Consider the following 18,129-nt stretch of genomic DNA (forward strand, 5'->3'; position numbering starts at 1 on the left):
TTAAATACTTTTTATAAATATAAAAATTTCAACTTTAATCAATAACATGTTAATGTTAATTTATATATTTTTAAATCAATCGTATAAGTAATTAAAGAAAGATTCCTAATATTTGAATAAAAATTTTGATATTTTTTAAATGTATTGACTAAAGATAATTAAACTAAATACAAAGTTCTCCTATTTGGAATGGATAAAAAATTTCGATTAGTTATGATAAAATAAATATTTCGCAGATATTAAAATCAAAGTGATCCAATTATTTCAAAAAATTTTAATGTATAAAAAAGAATCGCAACTGAGTTACAAAATATTTAAGATTAAAATATTATTATCCAGTTTGAGACTACTTAAAAAAGAAAGTGGATAAATGTTTAATACATTAGCAACAGGAAGTATTTGACGAATGTGATAATGTAATGTAATTGAAAAACACTATAGACTTTAATGCTTTATAAATTATTAATTAATTTAGATAAGTGATCTATTTAAAATTTACAAACTTTAAACTATATTTCCTGCTGCAAATGGATTAATACTTAATATTTCCTACATTTCCTAATAATTCTTTACGTATCATACATTACTGTAGGTTCTAAAAAATAATATCAGAAATGACATTATTGAGTGATAATAGATCTTTTAGCACGCAGTGCACTCAAACTAATACGTGTACATTTTATTTACTTGCAAATATATCTTATTTCGACGAAAGCAATTTATTAAGCTCAATATCATGAAGACTATAGCCCTAAAAGGAAGAACTTATTTTTTCTTCTTTTCCACATATAATTATAAGTTTTCGAACTCCGAGCGTACAATTGGAAAATGGCAGAAAATGTATAAAACAGTATTTTTCAAACTCACTTGGCTACCTGAGATATTTTGTATCTTTCAGTCATAAAAATTTTCTAACATGTAATAAAAAAGAAAAAAATTAAAAGAAAGACATACGCTCGAAAATATATACACTAACACTGAAAGCAATATCTAGAAAAGTATCAAAAAGGTATACGCTTAGTTTTACTCAATCTTTTGTCTCTCCTATTGAAACTTAAAACACACGGTAACTTAATACTTTTGTACGCGTTCGATTCTAAATATTGCTTTTAATGTTTTCAATTTTTCTGAGAGAAAGAGTGAGAAATAGAGAAAGAACGAGGTTGGAAGAGGCATGTTCTTGTTTTATATAGAGTAAAGAATTGTATAATGTTATCAGCACTTGTGGAATGCCTGCAGTCAATGTGATCTCAAATACTAAATACGTACACTAAAAAAATTATATACTCCATTCTGTAGAACTACAACCACTCCTTTAGCAAACATCAAAGAATACTAATAAATTATTTACATGTTTAGCGTTATCTCATTGATAAAGGAAACCCTTTGTAATAATGATAATAAATCAATGAAACAAATATTAAAATAAAAATATGTTTACATCATACATTGAGTCTTAAAAATTTCAACTGCAATGCTACGAACTAATCTTAAACTAAACGATTCCCTCCTTTGTGAGAGTAATATGTACCTAACCGGTTTATTAAACTTGAAAGTACTTTTCAAAGTATACAAGATTGGATATGAAAACAAGTATCTTAAAATGAAAAGCAAGTTTGTGCAGATAACAAATAAAGAGCACTCCTTAGGAACTAATGAGACTTAAGCGTTACAACCGAGATCTGAATATAACCAACTCGTAAAAATTAAGAGCATATGTACAATTATATTAAAAGCAGGTAACCCTCTAATAATACGAAGATTTAAAGTAATTAAAACATTAATTAGAATGAAGTAATGTCAAAATAAATACACAAAGACATAAAAAAATATGAATAATGCGAAAAAAAATTTAATAATGTTTATAAAAATAGATAATTATATATAAAAAATTATATTCTGCTCAGTTTTCATTGTAATAAAGAAAAAATTTTATAATGTTGTATCTTTAAATTATGATAAAACAGATAAATTTCACAAAAAAAACATCTTGTCACATATTTACTTCACTTCTACAAATATCATCAGATATTTTATCAGAAGATTACCTGCATTTTTAATTTAGAAATTACTCATTTAGTAGTATTAAATAAATCATTCATTACTTCAAGACTATAAAAAATTGTTCCTTACTTTCATTTCATCGTGTAACAAAATTTGATAAAGGCAGAAAATGAAATAAATGGACTCATATAAGAACAAATTTGAAAAATGTTATACTGGAAAACAAAGAAAAAAAAAATATTTGCCTTTCTTATATATTTTTAATCGTTTATATTTTTTTATTTTAGAAATCTATGAATACTAAAATATTATAAGTTTTATTAATACAACAAAATCCACTTTTTTCATTTTCAACAAAAAGGTATTTAGTTACTCAATGAAATTATTAATTATTATCAGACATATATAAGCGATAGAATTCTATTATAATAGAATTATACTAAAAGTAGAGAATTAATCCTATTGACCGAAGGCCGATATGTAATACAAACGTCACAAATTTGAAATTGTGCCTATACATGCTATTCTAGTATCTGTACATTGCAATAATACAATACAGTAAATCAGCTATATATGAATCACAACATAATTTATCAATGTTTTATTGAAATATATGTTGTTCCTCTTATTTTGAATTCAAATTATATCATCGGGTCGATCGACGCAGTTAATTATATACATTTTCTGTTTCTCTTTAAACTATAAATAATTAATGAAAATATTACTTACTAAAGAATAAAAAATAATAGCATAGATATTAAATGAAATCAAGGTGGACGTAACTATACGGAATTTTCATAGAATTTATTTTTTTACTTTTTTACGTTTTAAATGGAGGAAAAGTATTAAAAAAGTGTAATGAATATACCTATTTAAAAAAAAAAAATTAATATAAATAACAGGCAATGCCACAGAGTGCTCCATATCGTATCCTTAACGAATTATTGCTTTTTGCACTTTTCGAGATATTCAGAACGTTATTACACTATGTATATCTAAACGTTATGTAAAAATCGCTCAAGATCGAAAATCAATGAAGCTTGTATACACTATAGAGTCAGATGCATGGTTAATCCGGTAATGAAACCTTTCAAAAAGTGTACACCGAAGGAAAAAGGGTTAAAAGATTGCAACTGCAATTACTTGCGGTTGCTCTCGTTAATTTGATTTTGATGTACAAACGATGTTATATCAGGACTCCGTAAAATAGTTGACGCGTGGAACATTACGCATTAGTAAACTGTATTGTCGTTAAAAAATATTATTTTCTCGGGTACATTTGGCAAGCATGCACTTCTCGATCTGGAAGATCAAATCTTCAAGGGACTTCAATTAAATAAAGGCTAATCGAAAATTAATGACAACTACGAGAGGACGGTTCGCACTCTCCTCCAACGTGCTTCCCATTGTGACTTATTTCTTCTAGCGCTCCATCCAAATCCAAACCCAGAACCAATGATAACTTTATTAAAATAAGCGAAGTTGTTACTGCTGTTGCCATTAACATAACCAACATTTGTGTTAAGGTTGGCCAAGTTAACTGCATTTAAAATACGAACAGCAGACGAGAGTCGTAATTTGCTTGCTGGAGAACTAAACACCAACTTGCGGCTCTGCTTATTGTTGTTGCTGGTTTCCCCGCTACTGTTAGCGCTATGGCGATCACTTAATTGTTTTGCCGTATGGGAATATTCGGTGCAAAATGACTTCGCCATTGATCATTGTCGATAAGTTTGAGACGATATGCCATTACCAGGTGTCACGTAATCTCCGATCATCAAGCTGGGATTCACTGGGTAATGTGAAGTATTGCCAAGGACCAGCGATTGCTGGAAAGTAACACCAAGCTGTAGCGCGAAAGACACGCAGGCAGGCGTACACTTTAGTATCCTTTCGCTTTAGACTTATAAATTGAATATATAGCGAGCTTTTGTTTGGTGCAAATGTTCACACATATTGTTCATAAGTATGGTACATAATATATATGATAGTACACTCTGATATTCCGGTAGCTCGCTCGTAATCTAGTTAAAATTTTTTATACTTACCGTAGCAGGAGAAGTAAACATATTTGGAGTAATTCCACCACCTATTAATTGAGCTGCTTGTGTACTCGTCGCTGTACCTCCTACTCGCCCGCGTCCTGTACTCGAAATCGAACCCGGATGAATATTTGGTTGGCCTCCTAGATTATAGCCACACAAATAAATAATTTTTGCATGTTCACAAAATAAAGCTTACTTATATTCTTACCTATTGCAAGTAAATTACTAGGATTCACCGCCGCGGTAGCATCCATAGAAACTTCACCTAAACCATTCACAGACATTCCATTAACCATATTTACTGCTTGCCTGGCACCTTGTGCATCTAAGGTCGTCCAATAGGACTCACTAGGCGAAGTATTATTTAAACCAGGTGGAGGTTGTGCAGCTGCACCTGTGTATCTAAAGTACGGATTTTTCAAATCCAAAGTATTACTACTGCTTTCCATATTTGTTCCTTCCAATTTCAATTCTATTGTCACGTCGTACGATTGTCTAAAATATTGTTTTATATAAAGCTTTTATATAAAATTATTTCACATTCCAAAGCACTTTTAAATTTCAAAAATTTCTACCATAATTATATTATTTCACCTTTTGTTTGCAATAAGTATGACTTTTCCAGACAAGAGTTGACCACTTTTACAAAACAAAGGATTTTCCAAAAGGCAACGAACTTGATACCAATGGGTAAGAGGTTCTGTGGGTGCTGTGCTTAACCACACTTGTTGCGTTGATCCGATAAATGCAACGTCAAACCAAAATGCAAGGCCATGACAAGTCCCACTTTCCAATATATGAAAATCAACATCGATTTCTAAGCAATATATAAAATGGTATAATATTCTGGTTATTCACATCTTAATTGCAAAAATTAAATATAATACGAAAATTTTCACCTATTTTATGTAAATCAGTCTCATTAGCAGTCTGAAAATCTACAATGTGTCTGATAGATTTAGCCATACAAATTCTTATATCAAAGGTATCAACAATTGGCTGTCTAAAGTATTCTTTGATTGCATTATTTCGCATTGCTGAGAGATCTACACCATGGAAACATGTTTGGTACCAAAAATTAGCTTTATTAAATTGTTCCATGTAAAGATTTTCATCAGAAAATGGTGCAATATGAAGATCTCCTCGAGAAGGGAACATTCTACCACCTGTGTAACATTTATTTCATTACTACAATATTTAGAAAAAATAAAATAGGGAATAAAAATTAATTGAAAAGTATTTACCTGGAACTAACCACTTTTTCGCGTGAAGGTATGTTTCAAGCATTCTTTCATTGTATAACATATAACCCATAGGTTCACTTACTATACAGTCTACTTTTTCTGGTAAATCAATTTCTTCTATTTTACCAGCTATGACAAAGATCTTATCTGACAAGTTATTTGCAGCAACTAACAATTCTGCGTGATTTGCCATATTACTTGCTTCTACTGCATATACCATCTTTGCACCAGCTTGAACTGCAAAGAATGATAATATTCCAGAACCAGCACCTACATCTAGCACAACTTTATCTTTAAAATCAGATAGATTTCCCAAAATTGCTCGTTGGTATGTACTAGTTCTAATATAATCTTGCATCATATTTTGTTGCTGAGACAGGTAACCATAAAATTGAAAATATTGCATAGCAGAAGATTCTTCAGTTCTTTCATTAAATGCAGACATACCCTTGCCATTCTTTAATTTTAATATTTGTGAATGAAAATTTCTAAAATCTATAAAATATTTTATTTGTTAATGATATAAGAAGTTACATTAGGCAATACAATTTAAAGAATATAGTATTATTTGTCTTCTCACCTGTTTCATTGGCAAATGTTATAAGTAAACTATCAGTATCAAGTGTGAATACATAACTTCTAGATGAAACTCTAGAACATTCAGTACTAGGTGTTACTGGGAATTCCAATAAGGTTGTTTTATCTCTACGTATTGATTCTCCTATTGTAAAACAAAAACAAACATAAAAAGAAACTATGATTCTAAAGTAATTTATAAGTAAATAACATTTTTTAAAATTACTATTCTTTTCATATTTACCAAAATTTTTTACAATAAAATGAAATTATAAATTGTTAAAAAATAGAAGAAATATTTAAAAACAGTAAACAAATATAGTGACCATAGAGTATGAAAAAATAATAGAAGTATATTGTTTCAAATGTTTAAAAAAAGAACCATTGGAATTTATTATTATTTATTATAAATGAAAATTATATTTACAATAAAGAACAATTACACTGTAAATGTAGCAAATTCTATCAAATTACTGGATATTCAACGAAAGATAAATATGTCATATTTGCAAGTCTACCTGTATGACATATTAGAAACGTTTTTCCAAAAATTCAATTATTATGATATACTAGCAACAATTGTTAAATTTTAATTAAAAAGATACTATAAACGCTTATTTAAGTATGGTTATGTTATCCACACCGTAGTGACGCTAACATAATTCGTAAGTAATTATTTATTAATAAATCTGTACCTGCAAGAAACTCAACACTAAGACCTTGTGGATCATAGTTGATATTAAGTGTGACCGGTTTGTTAAATTTTGCTGCTGACTGTCCATTGTTTGACAAAGTCGATACTGTCACCGCGCGAAACATCTTCGCCATTTTTAGACACCGCGTGCGTATTGTACGCTGCAGTTCTGCAATAGGTTCTATTGTGCTCGCTGTCTATCCTAACGTTGTTTCTCAAAAAATTATCAGTGAAAAGAAAAGAATATGCAATGTCGCCTCTCCTGATACAAATCACACAAATAATATTAAACAAATCTTGCTTGAAATTGCAATTTTTTACGTTCGTAGACTGAACCATTGACTAACCACCCCCGGCGCGTATTACACACGCGCAATAGGGTTACTAGTACACTGAATATATATACCTAATTGAACTCCCTAGATTCACAATACCATAGATGATCGTTCCGGAGGGTGATGGAACAAGTTACTATTGCGCCGACGCGACTTTAGATGTAATTGTATCTTTAGTATTCTTTTATTAGCTATTTGATATATTACTTGGAATGCAAGGTATATTAAATGTGAATTTATTCTGTATTCATTAATGTTTTCGTATAATACGCATTTTTTATCTATTCATTTAACTTTCCATAGATGTAAGTTATTATATCTTTCTTAAAGGAAATGTGGAAAATTTGATCAGTTTATTACCAACTTAAAACTATACAAACAGATATCTTACAAATATATTAAAAATGTACACACTGTAGTTAATTTTAAAGAGATTTATATTAAATATTAAAAATGTTGAATAATTGTATTTTTATTATATACTGAATTAAGAATAAAATTATGAAAGTGTTAATAAAGTGATAACCAATCGAAAGCAGTTTCTGAATATGTACATAAGATCTGAAATTTTATTGGTCGCTATTATATGCTCGGAAGTTTTATATATTTTCTAGAACGACCTGTACGAATCACACGTACACGATTAGTGGTGTACGATACTCTGATCGATAAATACGAGTTGGACAATAACTCGAAACTCGAAGGCTGGTGGTGTGGCTGATTGCACTCCCCCATTTTTGACAGTGCATCTGAAATATTGCACTCTCTCAAAAAATGACTGCTCACGATCAAATGCGAGCTATGCTTGACCAGTTGATGGGAACTGGACGGAATGGTGCGTATTATTGCTTCACAGAAAAACTTGAATGTTCTTCGTAACATCAGTATTTACAATTACTTGAAATCTCGTACAAAAATACAAGATGGTGGCTTACACCTTTTACTGTTACATATGTACTGTTCTGTTTATGAGATATAATTATTAAAAAATATATCACGATTTTAGGTGAAAATAACAAATTTCAAGTGAAGTACTCGGATCCTAAGGTCTGCAAGAGCTTTTTATTGGCATGCTGTCCACACGAAATTCTATCATCGACGGTGAGTTTACTTCAGTTATCACATATTGAATATCAATGACATATCATTGGCACTTTTACGCTATAATAGAGCATTTTTGTATCCCATTTTTAAATACTTCTTTACATTAACATGAAAGCAATCAGACGTCAGTAGATATTGATGTCATGTTTAGTTTTTTTGTTATTATAATTATATTCTTTCAATCTACTCTGGTTACACGATTCAATTGCTTTCATATATTTAGTAAACTCATTTGCTTCTTTTTTGAGTTCTTTTTTTTTGTATGTTGCAAAATAGCAATATGTTGTCAACATGCACATGTAATGTTGCTTTTATATAATTTTTTTAATTTGTAAACAAATTTGAATCACATGTACAAAAGCTATAACAATGTGTTAAGTGAATTTTCATGAATATTCAAAAATTACATTATGATCTATGTTTTCAATGTATTAAAAATAATTAGTTTTTTTCTTTTCTTTATATTAATGTAAAATGAGAGTGATATATAACAAGAATAATTAAAAATTTAGTTGTCATATTAACATCATTTAGCTTAAATATATATACATATACATATATATGTATATAAGAATGATTTATAATAGTTTTAGATACATGTTTCATTTAAGCTTTTTAGAATTATACAAACGATAGCATATGATATCATTGGCAATGCATAAATTATAAGGATACTTTTTTTATATACAGAAACTTAGTAATGATATTTAGTTAGTATTGTCTCACTTAAATAAAAGAAAAATAACAGTCTTAAAAAGAAATTATAACAAAATTATGGATTCATACGAGTAAGCAAATATTCATATTTTGCTATAAAATATTTAATTTAAAAGATTAAAAGAAAAACTATTTCTATAGGTAGGTGTATGTACGTTGTAAGAACATAAAATACAATGTTTTATACATTTCATACATTAAATGTATAAGCATATGTACACCATATACATGTATATATACATACACATAATTAACAATTTGTTTATGATATTATGAATGTTAAGTACAATAGAAAGAAATTAAAACATTTTAATATTTCAATGTATGTGATCACCTTTTGGTATTTTATTATTTAATGTTATTTAAATCTTTTTAAATTTATTTATTTTGACTACTCGTTATTACTTTAATGTAAATAGGTATTATAAATTAATTTTCAAAGATAAAAAAGGTGTTATGCACTAGTTTCATCAATGCATATTGGCATAAACTTACTAAAATAAAATTATTTTTATTGTTACTATGTATTATTCCTTTTATTTTGTTTAAATAATCAAAATGTCAATTTTTCTAATTTATATCTAATATATAATTATATTTTGGATCGTGTAACTATAATAATTATTTGTCTATAATTGATTCCCAAATACAATTTTTGGCAAATTCTTCCTTAAGTCTGGTTGCCTAACTTCCTTGGACAATTAAAAAAATTAAATATTTTTTAATTTTAATAACATCTATTAAAATATACTATTTTATGTTACACATAGATATATACTGACAAGTCTCTTTTTATGTATTTATATAATAGTTTTTGCATAATTTTGTATGTTCTAAACAAAATTTAAATACATTGTGCATAGTGCTTTTTTTTTTATCAGTGCCAATTGGTCTGACCAATTTTACATATTATGCCAAATAGTTGGACAACACAAATTAGTTTTGCAATATACAAACAATAGGACATTTGTGTGATATACTCAGAGAATTGATTCTGATCAATTCACACCAGATAGGCGTTGAAGTGCAATACGGGGCAGCAAATCATAACTATGGAATATTCCTTTACAATCTGAAAAAAAGAAGAAGCGAGATGTAGAATTTTTAACTTTTAATTAAAATATTTAATTATTCTATGTTATCATTTAGATGTTTCTCTTTTTTTTTTTGCAAATTCTACCAATTTCATATACATCTGAAATAAAATGCAACACAAAATCAGTATTTTAAATTAAAAATGTATAGATATAGAAATTGCAATTTATATATATTTACAATATAAAAAATGTATTAACATCTTTTGTAAATATTTCATATTACAAATATTTTATTATTTTTTCTATCTCATTTCTTTTCTTTATAAAACCTAGAAATGTATTAAAATTAAATCAATATTTATTTTAATGGTTTTATACGAGTGGACGTATATACAGGAAATTATGAAAAATGTAATCATAAGGTTGACATATCAGCAAATATTCTGTGATTACAGTAAAAATATAATTTCTCGTATGGCAGCATAATATCGGTCATTACTGCTTCGCGCATTTCTTTGTCATCTTGTGCGAATTGGTCCAAAGGGTGTTTGTTAAAAAGATTGAAAGTTCAATTTTTCTTTTTTCTTTTATTTTTTTTTGTTCAATTCTGTATGTGTCTAACTACTTGCAGTAAAGCGACATTATAAATGTTTTTTCACGTGCGAAATGTTAGCACGGATTTTCTTGGGGAAAAAAGAAAAAAGTGGATATTTAAATCAATATTGAATTTTTATCTCGAATATATTACACATTTCTTCAAGCGTTATGAAACATATTTTTAATAACTGGCATATTACTACAACATATTCCTTTATAGGATCAGAAAATTTTCCCATCTGATTTTTCGATTGCAATAAAGGCAATAAACACGAATAGCGTATATTTTATGGTTAAAAGTTCTTTGTTATTAAAGTGTAATATACGTGCCATAAATGCAAAGCGAACATATGTATTTATTATGTTATATAATAGGAAGTTATTAGATTTTTCATTTGTTCTTATTTATCATTTTTTTAATTTTGTGTTCAAAATGCACCGTTTAAAAGTACTATAGCATATTCAGGGACATTAAAAGGAGACTTGCAACTTAGCATTCGGTGCATAGGGGGCATCTCGTATCGCAGTTAGCAAGCACCCTTCTATATATTTTACGTTCAGGGCGGTAAAATAGAATACAGCTACGTAAGATGTCAAACAAATAAATAAATAAAACGAAGTATTTAAAGACTAATTTGAAAAGAAAAACGAATTATGAAAGAAATATATAAGAAAAAACGAAATACTTCTGGCAAATACTCGCGAGAATGACGAATATACAAGTTCACTAATGTCAATGTACCTACAGTTCTATTTCCAGAGTCTCTGGAAAAAGCAATTCCAATCAGATCCATTGTACAATATTGTTGCGAGTATTGTCCGCTCATATGTCGTGTTGTACTTGTCGCTCTCACATGCGCGTTACTGTAAGTACTGAAAAGCGAAGAGGACGTACGTATTACAATTCTACAATTTGATTATCTCTTAACATAATTCAAGTACTAGGTATATTAATTTGATTAATGACATATAAAGGCGGGCGGTTACCTCAGCCCCTCTACCGGTCAACGGTGGCGAGGCTGAGTGTCGAATATTAATTCCGAGACCCTGAAAGGCCTGTGTAAAGTTGGTGAGTAGCGCCATGCTGATTCATGAGACGATGTCTTATTGTCGCTTCTTACTAATAATGCCGTTTACGGCAGGTAGAAATGAAGTTTACTTTGAAAGTATGTGTGAAAATCGTATTCATCCTCGGAGATATAATGGGTACAGGAAATGAAGCAGTGATCTGTAAGTAATAAAAAAAAGTTAAAAAAAGAAAGGAAAAAAATGCGAATTGCCAAGAAAACAAAATTTTTTATGAATTCGAGTCTCGGAATTCTAAATGTTTTTTTTCGACAAATTTAAATTCGTTCTCCTATAAATTAATATGCAATGAAACTTCGATTGGCCATTTCATGAAAATTTATTTCGCAGACTAACAAGCTTTGAATGTATCAAGTCGTCCCAAACATTTAATGATGATTTTCGATCTATAGCAAATATGGTATAATAATATCCTTTCTCCAATATATAAAAAGGGAAATATAAATAAACAATTTCGTGTAAACGATCGATTCAAAGAAATGTTCGATCGAGATTTCACAGTATGTTAGTTTTATGCCGTTTGAGATTAGATATTGACCTATTCCACTTCTTCTTTTCATTCTTTCATTTCAAACGTGTGTACCATTAGGAACATCTGTATAGAGTTAAACTATTATCGAAACTAATTCAAATGCGTACTATTGTAACGCGCAGTAGCTTTTCTTTCAGTTGATAACATACACGGCTAACTTTAAATCTCCGTTTTATTTGAAATTAAGAAAAAAGAGAAAAAAAATAAAAGAAAAATTAAAATCAAAAGGGAAATTGTACATTAACCGTCAATAATTAAGCGTTTATTTTGGCAATTTGCAAGACGTTTAAGTTATCCATCTGAAAAAAAAAAGTGAAAAGTGGCATGAACAGTGAGCGAAAGGGAGAGAAAGACATTTATTTAGGGGGAACTATACAGCGCGCCAGTTTTGTTAGAAAAATTTTCTTCAGCATTGGATGTACGTATTGAATTCGTTTTCTAAATCGTCTAGAATTGATTCACATATGGCAATTTCGTGTTCTACCATAAATAGTTTAATAAACCTATTAGGTTGTAAGTTGTTTCATAGACCATTGAACATATGAACTTAAGGTGTGTGCTGATTGTAGCTTCATTGCCATCGCATTGTCGTGTCAGGCGGAGAGGTGTTGCCACTCTGTAAGTGAACATAACAAAATATTTATCTGTAAATTGAATTGCATTTTTACTTTGTCCTGTGAATCAAAAAAATAAATAATGATAGTAATAATGACGGTCAAGTGTAAGCGTATATACGTGATATATAGAGGAATAAATGATAAATATAGTGATATATTTATTCATTTAATAAAAATATATACTCACGTATATATAATTACATTGCAAGCGCGTATGTTTATACCAAAAGTGCTACCGTTTGTAAGTTCTTGTACTATAATGAAAAAAGATTTAAAAAAAGCATATCTAGATCGTATCTTTTTCAAGTACAATTAGGGTTCTTAACTTCTGTCGTTATTGCGTTCTAAATTATTTAGTTGATTATCGATTTAACCAGTTTAGTTTTATGTTTACGAAGCAGCCAGTTGAAAAACCTTGTTCTTGTCGTATAATCTTTCATAAAACAAGTCGGGAGGGATTATATGTATATATATATTAAATAAACCCAATGAGGCTTCTTGGGATTAGATGTAATAATAACCTAATATTGAATGATTTGTAAATCGCAGCGCATGGACCTGGGAGAATGCCCCCAGATTCACGACTTGGCCCTACGGGCTGACTATGAGGCTGCGCAAAAGAAGAAGGATCACTTTTATGATATCGATGTAAGTATCCTTTCTTTATATTAGTATTTCTTGGATGAAAAAGGAAAATTCTTAATTTTTATTTCGAAGCTTACTTTATAATTTAAACATTATTTTAAATAAACATTATTTAAATTTTTCATATTTCAAGGCCATGGAACATTTACAAAATTTTATTGCTGATTGTGATCGCCGTACAGAACAAGCAAAACAACGTCTCGCAGAAACGCAAGAAGAGCTTAGTGCCGAAGTAGCAGCAAAGGCGAATAATGTTCATGTACTCGCAGAAGAAATTGGCAAAAAATTGGCCAAAGCCGAACAACTTGGTGAAGAAGGTTTCGTTGAGGAATCCATGAAGCTTATGGGTGAGATTGACGAGTTACGAAAAAAGAAGAATGAGGCCGAACAAGAATATCGGAATAGTATGCCAGCGTCTAGTTATCAGCAACAAAAACTGAGAGTCTGCGAAGTTTGCAGCGCATACCTTGGAATTCATGATAATGATCGACGATTAGCAGATCATTTCGGTGGAAAATTACATTTAGGCTTCATCAAGATCCGCGAAAAATTGGCTGAGCTTCAAAAAACTGTGGAAGAACGACGTAAGGAAAAAAGAGAGTCGTTGTTGGATAGACGCAGAGATAGAGACAGAGATGATCGCGATAGAGATCGTGATAGTCGACGCGGAGGATTGGGTTACAGAGACAAAGATCGCGATCGCGATCGGGATCGAGAACGTGAACGTGATCGAGATCGTGATCGTGACCGCGATAGAGAGCGTGATCGTGATCGCGACCGCGACCGCGACCGCGACCGTGATCGTGATCGTGATCGTGATCGCGAAAGAGATCGAGATCGCGAACGCAGGGATAGGGATAGGAGAAAGTCACGTTCTCGAAGTCGCAGTCGTGGAAAAAGGTTGGTTAAAATCGATTAAAAATTAATATATATTTTAATGATATACATAGTAAATTCTTGATGTAAAAATTTATTAAACATTTTATATATTATGATAGTTAAAGATAATCATTTTATTTGTTCCAGATCAAAACGTTCACGCAGTAGTAGCCGTAACCGTCGATCACGTTCTCGTCGTAGTGGGTCCAATGATCGAAAAAGATAAAACTAATTATCATTTTTAATTATGCTCAATCATTTTTTCTTCGTATGAATTCTCACGTGCTTATTTGTGCACATTATATGTAAAAAAAAAAAAAGAAAAAAACAGGAAAGAAACGCGTTCACTGAACGTCATTTTTGCAATAGAGGTTTTTCTTCGAGAATATAGACTAAGATTTGTACATTGTCCGTCACACTTTACTGGAAACACCAATATTTCGAAATATCTTTGTGTAAAAGTAGGCGCATTCTCCTGTCAGTGTAAAAACAGGATTGAATTTATTAGATATTAATATACTAATATACTTATTCTATTTGATCTTGATATACTTATTATACTTTTAAATCTAGTTAATATTTCGTGTACATAAGAATAGTTCACGCGTAACTCCATATTTGGAAATGTTACATATTTATAATATGATTACATGATCTTATGTGGTTATTATATGATCATAAAAAAATGAGGATATGTTCGAAAATATATACGTTGAAATAATCATTGATTCAAATATTGCAACCATGCATTTTCTCATAACCTTACATTTCATAAATTATAAAGTAGAAAAACAATTTCTTTTTTTTATAAAATGTCAGATAAAAAATTAGAACGTGATATCAAAGTGGTTTTTAGATATTAAAAAATTTACATTAAAAAGTTTAATAATACATAGCAAATATATGTAATTAATACTGTTTAAGAAGGGATATTTATTTTAAGAATCATGTACATAATTATTGCAGAGCTATTTGTACATACAAAAGTTTTGCTTAAATTTATGTTTGAGGGAAGAAGACAGAACTTTGTTATATATTTGTATTAAGATTATTTACATTTTATTAATTTTAATAGTCCTTGAATTTTATAAGAAGTTAATGATTTCTACACATACTCACGATCTTATAATAAACGAACCTCAATCTACATTATCTTGGAAAATCAGTTTTACGTATCCTGGTGTTCCTTCAAGAGGGACTGCGCAAAACGGACAAATTGCAATATAACCATTTGTACCATGTGGAATTGCAACCTTTTCCCAATATCTGTAACACAAAAAGTATTCATATTATATATATTTTGCTAAACATATAAAAATATATAAGTATTATAATATATGTATTGCTAACTTCACAGTTTTTTCCGTAGCCATATGTCCACAAGGCCTAAATGCATAAGTAGGGGGGCCACAATCAACATAAAATGCAGGTTCTATTCCCATTGAAAGTTTTACTACTGAACCGGCTATGAGACACATTGGACATCTTTTTGTGGCTTTATCTTTTTCTTGTCCCCAATCATGGAGACCTTGTACATGTCCACATTTCAAATAGACATATGGTTGTTGTTGTGTTGAGTCTGTAGCTGCTTTACGTGGTATAACTAACGTATTTAAACCGACTGGGCACTGTGGTCTTCCGGCATTTATAGCATCAACTAGTTCTTCCAAATCATGCTTTGTCTATACAAAATACATAATATTTTGAACTTCGAATTTTTATACAAATTTAAATATTATAGATTTTTTGTACTCACTGGCGACTTTGCTAGACCTTCAGCTGATCTCCAAAGTAACGTGGCACCACAAAGGTCAATCAGAGTTCCATCTTGCAAAATATTGTTCTCATCCTCTACGACGTTTCCTTTTTGTTGGGCACTTCGACTTTCTCTTAACGAAAAAACTCCACCGCCTACACTGACTTCTCTCCAAAAACCACACTGTGCTTCACCGCCACAAAATTGACCTCGTGGATGCATTATTAAAACACCGTTTGTCGTAAGGCCATCAATCTCACGATTTTCTTGCCATTTTGTTGCTTTTTCCTATAACGATCATTTCTTTTTTTTTTTCACATTTCTTTTCATTTTTTTAACATATTATGTAAAGAATATTACCCCTAAGAAGATATTTCTTGAACTATCAAAACCTGCGGCATATATTCTCGCGATTCTAGGATCCGATCGATCGGCTAGAATTCGACAGGCAAACCTGCTAATTGTACTTTGAGCAGCACGTCCCTCGTTGGAACCATCACTGCCTCCTGCACAAGTGTCCATAACGACAAAGTCAATAGGAGATTCAGAAGAACGCCCAACCTGTATTATTTAAAAATATATCAATATAAATACTATGAAAATAATACATTAAAAAAAATTAAACAATATCAAATTTACCTGAAACATATCAGTTCCTTCATCTTCAGTATACTCTACAATAACAGCTTGTGTTCGAGAAAGAGTATATGAAATTGAATGTTGTTTTGTATTAAGAATTGCTTGTGAACTATGAGGCGTCTTAACGATGTAATGTTTACTGCGTTTCACGCCATTTGGTACAGGTCTCTTAAACAAAACGAACTTACTCCTTCTTCTTCCTCTATCTCCTGGTGGCAGGAATCCATTGTAACTAGAAAATATTTAAGTACCTTATACTTCCATATATTTATATATTCATTGAAATGTAACAGAAAAAAATTTGTCTCTTACCCAAGAATAACTAGTTCTCCATATTTTATGAGATGTTTTGGTTTTTCATGACGATAACTGTGGGACCTATGAGGATTAGCATGTGAATGATTGTGATTATGTTTGCTGCGTGGACTGTGAGGTGCACCAACTGTTTCTCCTTCTTCCACAAGTAATGGACTTTCACTGCTACCACCGTCAGATCTGAAAGAATATAATTTAATAATTAATAATAAATTATAGTAACTGATATTATTCTTATCATAATTCATTCACAGATTTACACGTTTTTTTCATAAAATATAATTATGTGTTTTAAAAAGTAATGAATTATTATTTCTGCCACCTTTGTCTTTTTTATTTCTTACCACATTGTAAGATGTGATACAATATTTACGTTCCTTACATGTTGAATCACTGTTCATATTCTTAAACCTAGTTATTCCCTATAGCATTAAACAATAATAATACTCTGAATATAGGCATTTTTATAAACAATTTCATATGGTGGAAGTTTTGTTTCTATTTAATTACGTTCTTAAATTATAAAACAGTCACTGTATATAAAGATGAAGAACTAAATAAATTGCTCTATATATTTAAACATTTTAAGTTTATAGCTTAAAGGTGGATGTCAGTAACATAATTACTATAATTCAGAAAATATACTTGTTATTTTTAAAATGATAGAAATAATTAGCTATTTCATAAATCATTTTAAAAGATTACTATATATATTTTAAATAGCAAATATTTCATGTTTAAAGAACCAACCTTCCTAAGAAGGATTGCATAAATGGAATCACAAAAAGAAGGGTTTGAAAATTAATGTAAAGACAGAGTATTAAGTCACCTATTTGTAGATCTCTTTGTTTCTCGTCCTACAGTATGTAATACGTAAACCACTTACTTACCGCGAAGGGCATGGAATACGTTTAGTTACTGGCATCCTCCTTTGAGTAAAATTAACAGATTACTACTTCCACTGTACTTCAAAAGATACTCATAAGGACAGACAGTCTTAAGTATCTTTGCGAAGTTGAGCAAACATGAGCAAGTGCAACATGGGATGCTGTGAATTGGTAATTATAATCTGCAATAAGAAATATTCAGTGTAATAATAATTGCTATATTGTTATATATTTTAGCATTCTTCTAATTTTAATCAATCTATTTATTTCTTTAAATAAGAGTAGAGTAAATGATTCATTAATGGTGAATAAATAAGAAAGTATTTATTATCATGGTAGATTATATTATGCTAAAATCAATAAATTATTTTACTGATTACATATAATTATAACAGTATTTTAATATAGCTTTGTAGGGAA

The 18,129-nt window shown here is 29.8% G+C and overlaps 3 protein-coding genes across 14 annotated transcripts in view; 1 reads left to right on the forward strand and 2 right to left on the reverse strand.

Moving 5' to 3' along the window:
• Positions 1 to 3,077: 3,077 nt before the first annotated feature.
• Positions 3,078 to 6,923, reverse strand: Art4 (arginine methyltransferase 4). 4 transcript variants are annotated; one of them, XM_017905306.1, is made up of 8 exons: positions 6,565 to 6,923; positions 5,874 to 6,011; positions 5,294 to 5,788; positions 4,949 to 5,215; positions 4,644 to 4,866; positions 4,258 to 4,544; positions 4,053 to 4,189; positions 3,078 to 3,833 (listed from the first exon to the last, which is right to left on the reverse strand). In XM_017905306.1, exons 1-8 carry the CDS (start codon positions 6,695 to 6,697, stop codon positions 3,723 to 3,725), a joined length of 1,791 nt encoding a protein of 596 aa, XP_017760795.1. In that variant the 5' UTR covers positions 6,698 to 6,923; the 3' UTR covers positions 3,078 to 3,722. The 4 variants fall into 4 exon arrangements, with proteins under 4 accessions (XP_017760795.1, XP_017760797.1, XP_017760793.1 ...); XM_017905308.1 differs by having other exon boundaries at positions 3,078 to 3,851; XM_017905304.1 differs by having other exon boundaries at positions 5,874 to 6,014.
• A 619-nt stretch (positions 6,924 to 7,542) lies between these two features.
• On the forward strand, positions 7,543 to 14,432 carry LOC108551317 (putative RNA-binding protein Luc7-like 2). 7 transcript variants are annotated; one of them, XM_017905450.1, is made up of 8 exons: positions 7,925 to 7,999; positions 11,102 to 11,219; positions 11,293 to 11,422; positions 11,500 to 11,583; positions 12,541 to 12,589; positions 13,138 to 13,236; positions 13,367 to 14,133; positions 14,260 to 14,432. In XM_017905450.1, the coding sequence occupies exons 6-8, from the start codon at positions 13,141 to 13,143 to the stop codon at positions 14,336 to 14,338; spliced, it is 942 nt and encodes a 313-aa protein (XP_017760939.1). In that variant the 5' UTR covers positions 7,925 to 7,999; positions 11,102 to 11,219; positions 11,293 to 11,422; positions 11,500 to 11,583; positions 12,541 to 12,589; positions 13,138 to 13,140; the 3' UTR covers positions 14,339 to 14,432. The 7 variants fall into 7 exon arrangements, with proteins under 7 accessions (XP_017760935.1, XP_017760939.1, XP_017760938.1 ...); XM_017905449.1 differs by having other exon boundaries at positions 11,329 to 11,422; XM_017905447.1 differs by having other exon boundaries at positions 11,102 to 11,422; positions 11,496 to 11,583.
• The window catches only part of Pli (E3 ubiquitin-protein ligase pellino), a 7,696-nt gene continuing 1,968 nt past the window's right edge, over positions 12,402 to 18,129 (reverse strand). Inside the window, exons 2-9 of one of the 3 annotated variants that reach the window (XM_017905443.1) lie at positions 17,713 to 17,891; positions 16,820 to 17,002; positions 16,508 to 16,739; positions 16,229 to 16,429; positions 15,869 to 16,156; positions 15,463 to 15,794; positions 15,251 to 15,378; positions 12,402 to 12,587 (exon numbers count right to left, since the gene is read on the reverse strand). In XM_017905443.1, coding sequence (XP_017760932.1) covers positions 15,252 to 15,378; positions 15,463 to 15,794; positions 15,869 to 16,156; positions 16,229 to 16,429; positions 16,508 to 16,739; positions 16,820 to 17,002; positions 17,713 to 17,747 — 1,398 coding nt within the window. In that variant the 5' untranslated portion in view covers positions 17,748 to 17,891 and the 3' untranslated portion in view covers positions 12,402 to 12,587; position 15,251. Of the gene's footprint in view, positions 12,588 to 15,113; positions 15,379 to 15,462; positions 15,795 to 15,868; positions 16,157 to 16,228; positions 16,430 to 16,507; positions 16,740 to 16,819; positions 17,003 to 17,712; positions 17,892 to 18,129 lie in introns of those variants that run through there. The other 2 variants (XM_017905444.1, XM_017905445.1) reach the window with 2 other exon arrangements.

The sequence above is a fragment of the Eufriesea mexicana genome, unplaced genomic scaffold (assembly GCF_001483705.2).
Source record: "Eufriesea mexicana isolate 0111107269 unplaced genomic scaffold, ASM148370v2 scaffold3780, whole genome shotgun sequence".
NCBI classification, from domain to species: Eukaryota; Metazoa; Arthropoda; class Insecta; order Hymenoptera; family Apidae; genus Eufriesea; species Eufriesea mexicana.

Excerpts from the sequence above, each read along its gene's own strand:
- LOC108551317 (XM_017905446.1), top strand. The coding sequence starts at position 7,673 with ATGACTGCTCACGATCAAATGCGAGCTATGCTTGACCAGTTGATGGGA. Across the intron at positions 7,734-7,904 it reads GATGGGAACTGGACGGAATG|GTGAAAATAACAAATTTCAA; the intron begins GTGCGTATTATT and ends TCACGATTTTAG. Across the intron at positions 8,000-13,137 it reads ACGAAATTCTATCATCGACG|CGCATGGACCTGGGAGAATG; the intron begins GTGAGTTTACTT and ends TGTAAATCGCAG.
- Art4 (XM_017905305.1), bottom strand. The coding sequence starts at position 6,697 with ATGGCGAAGATGTTTCGCGCGGTGACAGTATCGACTTTGTCAAACAAT. Across the intron at positions 4,545-4,643 it reads ATACTTATTGCAAACAAAAG|ACAATCGTACGACGTGACAA; the intron begins GTGAAATAATAT and ends ACAATATTTTAG. Across the intron at positions 4,190-4,257 it reads TAGTAATTTACTTGCAATAG|GAGGCCAACCAAATATTCAT; the intron begins GTAAGAATATAA and ends GCTATAATCTAG.